The 12426-nt window shown below is 49.3% G+C and overlaps 1 protein-coding gene across 1 annotated transcript in view; it reads left to right on the top strand.

Annotated features, from left to right (window-relative positions):
* LOC147097603 (uncharacterized) overlaps nt 1-7805 on the top strand; it is a 136236-nt gene extending 128431 nt beyond the window's left edge. Inside the window, exon 3 of the mRNA XM_085971417.1 lies at nt 7681-7805. Coding sequence (XP_085827543.1) covers nt 7681-7805 — 125 coding nt within the window. The remainder of the gene's footprint in view (nt 1-7680) is intronic.
* The last annotated feature ends 4621 nt before the right edge of the window (nt 7806-12426 follow it).

Below are 12426 nucleotides of genomic sequence, written 5' to 3'. Positions count from 1 at the left end.
CGGTAACGCGATCAGCAGGACATTAAAAACAATGAGAGCCATTTCCAACCAGAGATGGGCCTGTTACTAGCCGCTTAAAATGATTTTAAATATAATAACTGCCCCGCTGTGCTCAAAGCTCGCCAAAGTTAAAACAAAGACTAACCTGATTTTGGGCGGGAAGTGAGGCCTCGGGAAGAAAGGTATAACTGAAGAGGCCTTTCAGCAGTTGAAGCACGGAGCGCAGCACCCCGGACACGCAGCTTGAGGAGGAAGAAACAGCTTGGAAGAAGACGCTGGAGGAAGCTTGAATCGGCAAGCTTGAACAGTCACAAGGAGAGTCGAGCTGAAAGACAGTTTACAGGTGGCAGTCGGACAGTCGTTGCAGCCCCAGCAGCCTGTCCAGCTTTTGAGCTGGGCAAAGAGGAGCTGGCTTGGGGAAAGATCAGCGGACTCTGCTCCACCGTTGGAGAAATCAGAAGGACAATTCTGACTGTATAAAGAGTCATTTCGGATCCAGCGTCCCGCCCCGGGGAAGACCATCGGGAGATCATCGGCCATCCCCGGGCCATTGCTGAAGGTAGAAGGGGCCACACCAGCCCAAGGCTCCTCTAACCAGGGTCGAGCCGACGATCCTCGACCCCGCCGACATCCAGGCCCGCTGGTGTCCAGCCGCCCCCGACCCCCACCTCAGGAGAGAGGTGTGGCGCAGTTCGCAGGAGCTCCACGATCCACGTGGAGACGAGACGCCTGAAAGGACCAAATACAGATTCGATTTCAAAACCTTACACTTCCTAGTGGGATTGGTGAGCATGTTTCTGGCCCTTCACAATCAAATCTAGATAGGTTTAATAAGGGGGTGGATTTAAGGGTACAATTAACATGAGTTGTTGCCCCTCGATGTTCCGTGTGTTTCCTTATTTCATGATGATCTTTGTAGAGTATAAGATGCCTGTATTTGCTTTAGTTAGAACTGTGTCGTTATGATTTGTTTGTGTGTTTTTCCCTCCCATGTACTCCCTTATCTGCTTGCATTTGATTTGATAATTTTCCTTATACAATAAAATTTCATTTTGTTTCATCAAACTTGGTCTACAAGAGTTTTCTCTGCATTGCAGTTCCTGTGCCTAAGTCCAGAGTATAGAATCTAAGGGGTGAGTGGGTCGAACCACTCAAGGTTTTACTGTGCAAGAGAGAGAGGCCTCTAGAGAGAGAAACCTCTGGGAAACCTCTCGAGGAAAAGCCCTTACACCACCCTCAACTATCTCACCCAAGAACTAGCGAGGGTCAACGGGCCATTTGACCAGGGAGATCATCCAGACACGCTCCACCCTGCCCTCACTCAATGCCCACACATGCACACAATCTAGCAAGGCAGACCATGGCTGGAACCCTAGCACCATATCACACCATGAATCATGAGGGAGCCCCAGTGCCCAGCTAGTACACGGTGCTCCATCTCCTCTTGGTAAGCAAGTGAAGGTTCCCATTATCTGCCCCTGATATCCGGCATCATTGGAATTTAGAAGAATGAGAGGTGATCTTATTGAAACATATAAGATACTGAGGGGGCGCGACAAGGTAGATGCAGAGAGGATGTTTCCCCTCGTGGGGGAATCTAGAACTCGGGGGCACAGTTTCAGAATAAAGGGTCGCCCTTTTAGAACTGAGATGAGGAGGAATTTCATCTCTCAGAGGGTCGTAAATCTGTGGAATTCTCTGCCCCAGAGAGCCGTGGAGGCTGGGTCATTAAATACATTTAAGGTGGAGATAGACAGATTTTTGCAAGATAAGGGAGTGAAGGGTTATGGGGAGCGGGCAGGGAAGTGGCTTTGAGCCCGAGATCGGCCATGATCTTATTGAATGGCGGAGCAGGCTCGAGGGGCCGAGTGGCCTATTCCTGCTCCTGTTTCTTATGTTCTTATCCCACTCCTCTCCCACGGCTACTTTTCCTAAAGAGCTCATTAGAGCACACATTTTGGCCTCAATTTTAACCCCCAGCACGCAGCGAGAATGGAGCATGGGATGGGGTTAAAATTATGCCATTCCCACCCGGCACCATTTCATCTTTGCCAACTTTCAAGTAGGCCTAGGCTCCCTCTACAGGCAGGCTGCGGGCTACCTTACATTCAAAAGTTGTGGCCCGATGACATCATCGGTGCCACTCCGTGATTTTAACTCAGAGTCCTGGGGAGTCATGCACTGCCCGACAGCTAAACCACAGAGGGAGGAACCAACTGTCCAGAAGAGGCCAAGGAAAGTCTTCAAAGATTTCTTCTGTCAGATCTCATTGTGGGACCGGAGGAGCAGGAGTTCATCACCCTGTTAAGAGTCCTTGGGCCTCCCTCGCCCCGGCTCCCCCTCCCCCCGTTCATCAGCGAATCTCCAACACCACACCTACCCCCGACTTCCCTCAAATCGTGAGGGAATCCCCCCTCCCCAATCCTCTCTGTAACCGCCCCCGACTTCCCTCAAATCATGAGGGAATCCCCCCTCCCCAATCCTCTCTGTAACCGCCCCCGACTTCCCTCAAATCGTGAGGGAATCCCCCCTCCCCAATCCTCTCTGTAACCGCCCCCGACTTCCCTCAAATCGTGAGGGAATCCCCCCTCCCCAATCCTCTCTGTAACCGCCCCCGACTTCCCTCAAATCGTGAGGGAATCCCCCCTCCCCAATCCTCTCTGTAACCGCCCCCGACTTCCCTCAAATCGTGAGGGAATCCCCCCTCCCCAATCCTCTCTGTAACCGCCCCCGACTTCCCTCAAATCGTGAGGGAATCCCCCCTCCCCAATCCTCTCTGTAACCACCCCCGACTTCCCTCAAATCGTGAGGTAATCTCCCCTCCCCAATCCTCTCTGTAACCGCCCCCTTCCCCATCATCTCCAGGCCATCTCCTTCCACTGACTGCCGGAGACCGTCATGACAGGTCCCCAGCTGCAGCCTCCTGCCGCTAAATTCCCACCCATCGGGACAGACCGAGTTCAGGCGGGACTCCGAGAGCATTCATGGACCGCGGAGGTCGGCAGGATCTCCACGTCCCCGGACTCTCCAGGTTTACCGTTCGCTTAGGGGCTCGCACGTACCCCCTCCCCACCCCAGTCCTGCCAAAATTGGGGCCTTTCTTTCACTTTTACCTCCCTCCTACATAAAGTTAGAAGCCCCTTTCTTTATCCTGTCTTAGTTGCAGTGGCAGGGGCTGGGGAAATAGCTTACGGTATTCAAAACGGTTAATAAAGGTCAGAAGAATGATCCAGGGGATGACGGGCTGTTTATCTTGACAGCTATAGTGGGAAAAGTATTGGAGTCTATTATTGGAAGCAATTCAAGAGAATCTTGGAGACCAAAGGCAATAACTCCGAGGCAGCATTGGATTATCAGAGGCAGGTCGTAGCTAACAAATTTATTGGAATTCTTTGAGTGGGTAACAAAATTTGTGTTGAAGAGTAATATGGCGGGTTTGAGATACCTTGGCTTTTATAAAGCATTTAATAAGGCCCCTTTACAAAAGGCACGTGTCTACAGGGAAAGACTAGGGACGGAAGGAGATGCTGTAACCTGAATGATCGCTCGACTGAATAATGGGAAGCAGAATGGGGAAATCAATAGCGGGAGTTTTAATTGAACACTGTGGATTATGTTGGGAATTGCAAAATCATGCATCAAATCAGGGATGTTTGAATTTTAGTAACTCATATTTACTCATTGACTTATAACTTACCATCCTTCTCAATCCCCATGGTAACGCGAGAGGCTTGTTTTAGGCCTCCCTAATTCGAACTCCAGGCTGGAAACCTGCGCTTGAAAGGACAACTGATTGGACACTCCCATGGCAGGGACAGCAGCCACGGTGCACCAGCGGTGGAGCGAGTGAAAGTTTTAGGTGGTGGGTGGGGTGCTGACCAAGCGGACTGCTTTGTCCTGGATGGCGTCTAAGCTTCTGAGATTGATAATTATTTGCTACACAAGGGTTGCAGGACGAAGGCGGGCAGATGGAGTTGAGATACAGATCATCCATGATCTAACTGAATGACAGAACAGGCGCAAGGGACTCAAGTGTCAGCTGTGGCTCAGTTCTAAGTCAGAAGGTTGTGGGTTCAAGTCCCACTCCAGGAACTTGAGCACATAAAGCTAGGCTGACACTCCCAGTGCAGTGGTGAGGGAGTGCTGCAGTGCCAGAGGTGCTGTTTTTCAGATGAGACATTAAACCGAGGCCCCGTCTGCTCTTTCAGGTGTGATGGGCCTTCAATAACCACAAAACTAGAAGTTATAGACTTAAACAAGTTGGCTTTTAATCACTAAGATCAGAGCTAACATCTCAACACGCCGACTGGTTCACAGGAATGAGTCATACAGATCCTGGGATCTTTATGTAAGAGAAGTCAGGGGCGGAGCCAAGAGCCAAGACCTGGAACCTCCCAGGTTAGTCGGGAAAGAGGAAGTGAAGCTATACACAGTGGGGGAGGGTAATATACATGAGTGCAAAACGAATACAGGATCAAGACAAACAGATTTCATTACATTCACCCCTTCTATAGATTTAGTCCATCGGGGTGATGTTTCTTAAAAGTTGGTATAAGTGAGTCTGTCAGGAGGTTTTGCAGTTCTCAGTGATCGGCGCAAAGCCGGTTGGGGTGCCTCTAGGGGAGTGGATTCTGGTTCCTTCGCTGTCCGGGCCTCCGCAGTGTCTTCCAGGTTATCTGCAGTGTCCTCCAGGTTAAAGTTGGGTATTGATACCTCTGGGCGTCCTGTCTCTTTGTAGTGTAGGTCTTCATCGGGTAGTCTCCCATCGTTCTCTCCGCTCCCCGAGGGAGCGAGGTCTTTTATGGAAACAGTGTCCTCTCGCCCGTCAGAGTATTCGATTTGAGGCCCGTGATGAAGGAATCACGGACCAATTCGTCAGAGTACGCATTGGCCGTCACGGCCTTGCAGTTACAGTCCCGGACCAGGTCCTTTAGGCCCTGTAAGAAATCGTCCATTGATTCCTCTGGTCGCTGCCTGCGTGTAGCCAGCAGATGTCTGGCGTACACTTCGTTTACCGGCCTCTGGTATTGGGCCTTCAGGATAGTGATGGCCTCCGTGTAAGAGGTGGCGTCCCGGATGAACGAATAAATCCAATGACTTACGCGAGTAGTCAGTAGACTCAGTTTATCTACCTCGCTAGCGGATGAGGCCCCCGCGAAGAGTTCGAAGCATTTGAGCCAGTGTCCAAATTGATTTGATGCTTCAGCAGAATGTGGATCCAAGTCCAGATGCTTTGGTTTTAGGAGTCGATCCATCCTAGTATTCTTTAGTGATTAAAATTGATGGGCCTTCAATAACCACAAAACTAGAAGTTATAGACTTAAACAAGTTGGCTTTTAATCACTAAGATCAGAGCTAACAGCTCAACACGCCGACTGGTTCACAGGAATGAGTCATACAGATCCTGGGATCTTTATGTAAGAGAAGTCAGGGGCGAAGCCAAGAGCCAAGACCTGGAACCTCCCAGGTTAGTCGGGAAAGAGGAAGTGAAACTATACACAGTGGGGGAGGGTAATATACATGAGTGCAAAATGAATACAGGATCAAGACAAACAGATTTCATTACAAGGTGGATGTAAAAGATCCCATGGCACTACTTCGAAGAAGAGCAAGGGAATTCTCACCGGTGTCCTGCTGATATTTATGCCTCAACCAACATAACAAAAACAGATTACCTGGTCATTATCACATTGCTGTTTGTGGGAGCTTGCTGTGCACAAATTGGCTGCTGCGTTTCCCACATTAAAACAGTGACGACACTTCAAATAGCACTTCATTGGCTGTAAGGCACGTTGAGATGTCCTGAGGTCATGAAAGGTGCTATATAAATGCAAGACTTTCTTTCTTTTTCTTTTTTTTATTCGTTTTTATGGGATGTGGGCGTCGCTGACAAGACCAGCATTTATTGCCCATCCCTAATTGCCCTTGAGAAGGTGGTGGTGAGCTTCCTTCTTGAACCGCTGCAGTCCGTGTGGTGAAGGTACTCCCACAGTGCTGTTAGGGAGGGAGTTCCAGAATTTTGACCCAGCGACGATGAAGGATCGGCCGATATACTTCTAAGTCAGGATGGTGTGTGACTTGGAGGGGAACTTGCAGGTGGTGGTGTTCCCATGCGCCTGCTGCCCTTGTCATTCTAGGTGGAAGAGGTCGCGGGTTTGGGAGGTGCTGCCAAAGTAGCCTTGGCGAGTTGCTGCAGTGCATCTTGTAGATGGTACACACTGCAGCCACGGTACGCCGGTGGTGGAGGGAGTGAATGTTTAAGGTGGTGGATGGGGTGCCAATCAAGCGGGCTGCTTTGTCTTGGATGGTGTCAAGCTTCTTGAGTGTTGTTGGAGCTGCACTCACCCAGGCAAGTGGAGAGTATTCCATCACACTCTTTGACTGAATGGCCTCCTCCTGTTCCGATGGTTGGACTACATCCAATGCAGGCATTTGGTTCATGCGGCACAATGGGCCATCCGTGAAACCAGGGTATTTCCACAGGCTCTCCATACATTGTACACATCAAAGCTGGGAATCTTTTCCTCGCCGCGAGGCAGGTTCATATCCAGACATCGCTCCGGTGTAGTCAGGGATTCCCCACGGTGACATCTCAGAGGAGAATGCATCTCAGGCTTCTGATCTGTAAACCCCTTGAGAGACAGGGTGGGAAAATCACATCTGCTCACTCAAACAAACATCACCTGCAGGCATTCAAGCATGTCACCTCTGTCCTCATCCCCCACATCTCAAAAAAATGACACCGCTTACCATATCTTTAAATTAATCTGTGATGGTTCTAGAAGCACAACCGAAATACACAGTGGCCCGAGTGTAATTTTGGAACACCTGCTATCTTCACAACACGTTCAAACAAACAATATGGGTCAGAATGGATTGGAAAACATTACATCATGCCTGCCTGAGTATTTCACTGGGGGACCCAAATCTAGATTGGGTCAGCTCCAGAGATACGAAGCAAACCTCAGCTGGAGCCTAAACACAAAAGGTTAGCATGCAGGTACAGCAAATAATTAGGAAGGCAAATGGAATGTTGGCTTTTATTGCGAGAGGGATGGAGTATAAAAGTAGGGAAGTTCTTGCTACAACTGTACAGGGCGTTGGTGAGACCACACCTGGAGTACTGCGTACAGTTTTGGTCTCCTTATTTCAGGAGGGATATACTTGCATTGGAGGCAGTTCAGAGACGATTCACTCGGTTGATTCCTGAGATGAAGGGGCTGTCTTATGAAGAAAGGTTGAGCAAGTTGGGCCTACACTCATTGGAGTTTAGAAGAATGAGAGGTGATGTTATTGAACGTATAAGATTCTGAGGGGGCTTGACAGGGTAGATGCTGAGAGGCTGTTTCCCCTCGTGGGGGAATCTAGAACTAGGGGGCATAGTCTCAGAATAAGGGGTCGCCCATTTAAATCGGAGATGAGGAGGAATTTCTTCTCTCAGAGGGTCGTGAATCTTTGGAATTCCCTGCCCCAGAGAGCCGTGGAGGCTGGGTCATTGAATTAAGGGGGAGATAGACAGATTTTTGAACGATAACGGAGTCAAGGTATATGGGGAGCGGGCAGGGAAGTGGCTTTGAGCCCAAGATCCGCCATGATCTTATTGAATGGCGGAGTAGGCTCGAGGGGCCGAGTGGCCTATTCCTGCTCCTGTTTCTTATGTTCTTATGTTCTTAATCGCAGCTCAGCTTCAACCGTTCAGTTTGCCCACAGTTACTGATTATCGTGATGCCTGCTGTTTCCAGCACCAGAAACCAGGAAGAACTTACACCCCAAGACTTTATCAAAGGGAACATATAATCTACTGAATCCCCATGCAATTTTAAACATTACATCAGGAGATAGCTGTGCACTGGTCATCTCTCCTTCCCTCAGACCCCCACCCCTTTCTTCCATCCTCTCCTGAAGGTGCTGATGCTTTCCTGGCATACGTTTCCATCAGTGCTGATAGCCCTCTAGTTCCTCACTCATGTGGCCATTCTTCATGTGTAGGGTTAGATAGTGAAAGAAAGAAGAAAGAGATTGACATGGACCTTGTCATTCATGTGGAAGTGACTTATGAAATGATACTGGGCGGCCTGCTGGTGGCGCTGTCCAGGGAGAGTATAAATACTCAGGCATGGACCCAGCTTGCTCAGGACATTCTTTAACAGGAACTAGTGAAGGACACAACTAGATCTCCATGTTGAAAAGCAGTTGATTAAAGCCTTGTTTAATACTCAGACCAAGTGCCTAGTAGTTTTCTTACATCAGAGACAACTTGCATTTCTATGGCGCCTTTCAGGACCTCAGGATGTCCCAAAGCGCTTTAGAGCCAATGAAGAACTTTTGAAATGTGGCCATTGTAGCAAAATGCAGCAGCCAATTTGCGCACAACAAGACCCCACAAACAGGAGTGAGATAATGACCAGATAATCTGCTTTAATGATGGTGGTTGAGGGACAAATATTGGGCAGGACTGAGCCAAGTGAGCGGTAGTGGGCTATGGCACCATGTTGTGCATCACAGCTAAACCCAGTCCTGCCCCCGCCCAACGTCTGCACGCAAGTACTTTCTAGCAATAGTCTTTAGCTATCAACCAGGAGCAGGGAACCCCAGTGAATTTTTCCAACCCTAGCCAAGGGGGCACTGGCCCATCCCCCACTGCAGCACTGGTTGAATTCAGCTAAGACACACAGACCCTGGGAATCAAACCAGGGGCCTCTTGGCCTGTGCGGGCTAGTGTTATCCCCATGACAACGGTGTGGGTCTGCTGTGGCTCAGTGGGTAGCACTCTCGCCTCTGAGTCAGAAGGTCGTGGGTTCAAGTCCCACTCCAGAGATTTGAGCACATAATCGAGGCTGACACTCCAGTGCAGTACCGAGGGAGCGCTGCACTGTCGGAGGTGCTGTCTGTTGGATGAGATGTTGAACCGAGGCCCTGTCTGCTCTCTCAGGTGAATGTAAAAGATCCCATGGTATTATTTCGAAGAAGAGCAGGGGAGTTCTCCCCGTTGTCCTGGCCAATATTTATCCCTCAATCAACATCACTAAAACAGATGATTTGGCCATTATCACATTGCTGTTTGTGGGAGCTTGCTGTACACAAATTGGCTGCTGCGTTTTCCACATTAGAACAGTGACTCCACTTTGAAAGCATTTCATTGGCTGTAAAGCATTTTGGCACATCCTGAGGTTGTGAAAGGTTGAGGTTGCTGTATGAACACAAATCTTTCTTTTTACACAAGGTGCTATCAAGGGTTCTGTAACATAACAAGAGCATAAGAAATAGGAGCAGGAGTCAGCCATTCGGTCCTTCGAGCCTGCTCCGCCATTCAAAAAGATCATGGCTGATCTTCGACCTCAACAGGGGTATGGTGGCATAATGGTTACATTGCCAGACTCGTAATCCAGAAGCCTGGACCAGTGACTTGAGTTCAAATCCTACCATGGCAGTTGGGGAATTTAAATACAGTTAATTAAATAAATCTGGAATCAGTAATGGTAAACATGATACTACCAGATTGTTGTTAAAAACTCACTGATGTCCTTGACGGGAGGAAATCTGCCATCCTTGCTGGGTCTGGCCGATATGTGACTCCACACCCACAGCAATGTGGTTGACTCTTAACTACCCTCTGAAATGGCCGAACAAGCCACTCATTTGTATAATGCGGCTCACCATCACCTTCTCGTGGGCAATAAATGCTGGCGTTGCCAGCGACGCCCACATCCTGTGACTCCATTTTTTTAAAAAGCTCCAAGATGCCCCTATTCCTTGGTATCCAAAAATCGATCAATATTTGTCTTGAATATACTCAATGGGCCTGATTTTCATTCAGAAGTCGGGAAGGAGGCGGGACTACAACTTTCGGGGTTGTAGTCCCGCCTCCATCGAGATGCGGCCAATCCACGCGAATTTAACTTGATTGACCTTGTTGAGCCTGCCCAGCAGGCTCAGCAAGCCAATTAAGGGCCACCTGGCAACAGGTGACGTCACAGATTGACATTTCACAGAAATCACAGAAACCCCACAGTGCAGATAGAGGCCATTTTGGCCCATCGAGCCTGCACTGACACATATCCCACCCGATCCCCGTAACCCCTACACCAACACATATCCCACCCTATCCCCGTAGCCCCACGTATTTAATCCCCCTAACACTAAGGGTCAATTTATCATAGCCAATCAACCTAACCCGCACATCTTTGGACTGTGGGAGGAAACCGGAGCACCCGGAGGAAACCCACGCAAACACGGGGAGAATGTGCAAACTCCACACAGACAGTCACCTGAGGCCAGATTCGAACCCGGGTCCCTGGCGCTGTGAGGCAACAGTGCTAACCACTATGCCACCGTGCCACATTTTGACAGATGAAATATCAGTGTTGCACAGCTGTTTGAAGCTGTCAAACACTGACAGTCTTACTTCTAACCTGAGTCTTTCTCCACAGACTCAGTTAGAAATCTCACCGGCACAGAAAGCTGCAGGCTGTCACTTTTGACAGTTCGCAGCCATTCTGCTTTCTGTGCCGGTGAGATGATGGACTCCCGAAACCTAGAGGAAGGAAGGCTGAAAAGGTAAGTACAGGTAATTTACACTTCTTTACACACTTTAGACACACCAAACACACTTACCTTTGCACTCATGCACCCATCACTCACCTGAACACCGACATCTCAACCCCTCCAAGTCCTTCAACCCGACGGCCCGACTCCTCTAACTTGGCATGGTTTGGAGCCATCGGGAATCCCACACTTCAAGCTTTAAAATAGGGATTAGGCTAAAAACTGCCTGTTAACTACCTGTTAACAGGCAGTTAATTGGCACTAATCCCCTTCCCGCCTCGGGTCGGTGGGTCCCAGTGCGGGGCGGGTACCCGCCTCCTTTGAAACTTACATGGAGGCGGGTTGGGGACGGGATGGTGTCGGGACCCCTGAATTCGGGACTTTAACCCCCTGCGCGCCTCCAATCCCGACTCCACGGGTCAATGAAAATCGACCCCAATGACTGAGCATCCTCTGGGAGTAGAGAATTCCAAAGATTCACAACCCTCTGAGTGAAGAATAATTCTCCGTAAATTCTTGCAACTGGGGGCAGTGAATTGTGGGTAGAGTCCCTCACTGATGACATCACCCCACATTGGGTGGTTTTGTGGGGGGGGGGGCGGGGGGGGGGGCGCGGTGGGAAGAGAGAGAAGTTGCCCAGTTCTGATCGAGTCAGATTCCCACAGCTCAGTGCAGCCATAGGCGGCATGGAAAATGCTATCTAAATTAAACTTGAAAACTGAAGTGCACTATCCTTCAGATCCTCTGTCCCCTGGGTGCTGGCTTGCCCTGCCTCATATTCTATCTACCACTGAAGCAATAAAAAGCATTTCCCCAGTAACCTGAACCTTGATAATTGTGAATTATCCTGAAGATTACAATCAATTGGAAGCTTGCCAGCTTCAGAAGACACTAAATTGTAAAGATTATTCAATAACAGATATTAAAAAAAAACTCTACATTGGCTGATAACTGCATATTCACTCCTCGCATCAATTATTTTGCAATTTTTACCACTATCTCGCGTCCCGCAATCCCCAGGAAGGTATAGCCTTTGACACCATTTCGCTTCGTTGGTTGTCACTAGAACGGCGTGCTGAATTATAATAATCTATCAGTTAGGGCTCACTGTCTCACAGCTCTGCTAGTTAAGAAAGACTTGCATTTCTACAGTGCCTTTCACAACCTCAGGACGTCCCAAAGCACTTTACAGCCAATGAAGTACTTTTGAAATGGAGTCACTGTTGTAATGTAGGGAAATGCGGCAGCCAATTTGCGCACAGCAAGCTCCCACAAACAGCAATGTGACAATGACCAGATCTTCTGTTTTTAGTGATGTTGGTTGAGGGATAAATATTGGCCAGGACACCCGGGGAGAACTCCCCCTTGCTCTTCCATGAAATAGTGGCCGTGGGATCTTTTGCGCCCCCCTGAGAGAGTGGACGGGGCCTCGGTTTAACGTCTCATCTGAAAGACAGCACCTCCGACAGTGCAGCGCTGCCTCAATGGGAGTGTCAGCCTGGTTTAGGTGCTTAAGAATCTATCGTGGGCTTACGTACAAGCCAACTGACCGTATCTGATGCTTACGATTAACGTTTTGGGCTTCCAATAGCGTAGCTGCATTCGCTGACACAAGTCAGCACAACCGAGCTTTCCCATGTTCTCGCCACCCCCTCCCCCCACATCCTGCACCTCCGAAGCAAAGGAGCAGACCGGAGCCAAACCTTCTCTTAATGCCACCCAAAGAGCTACCAGCCCAAATTGCCACCTCTATGGACTGGATGACCCACCTGACGCTGGCGGAGGGGAAATGGGTGCCAAGGGCTGGGGAAAGAATCCGTGGCAAGGGATTCGGAGGGTGACATTGCAAGAGGAGGGTATAAACTACAAAGGGAGGGGGCA

This window comes from Somniosus microcephalus, chromosome 31, assembly GCF_052327205.1.
Source record: "Somniosus microcephalus isolate GS21.2 chromosome 31, FLI_Smic_1.0, whole genome shotgun sequence".
Lineage (NCBI taxonomy): Eukaryota > Metazoa > Chordata > Chondrichthyes > Squaliformes > Somniosidae > Somniosus > Somniosus microcephalus.
This window is presented reverse-complemented; position numbering and strand designations above follow the sequence as displayed.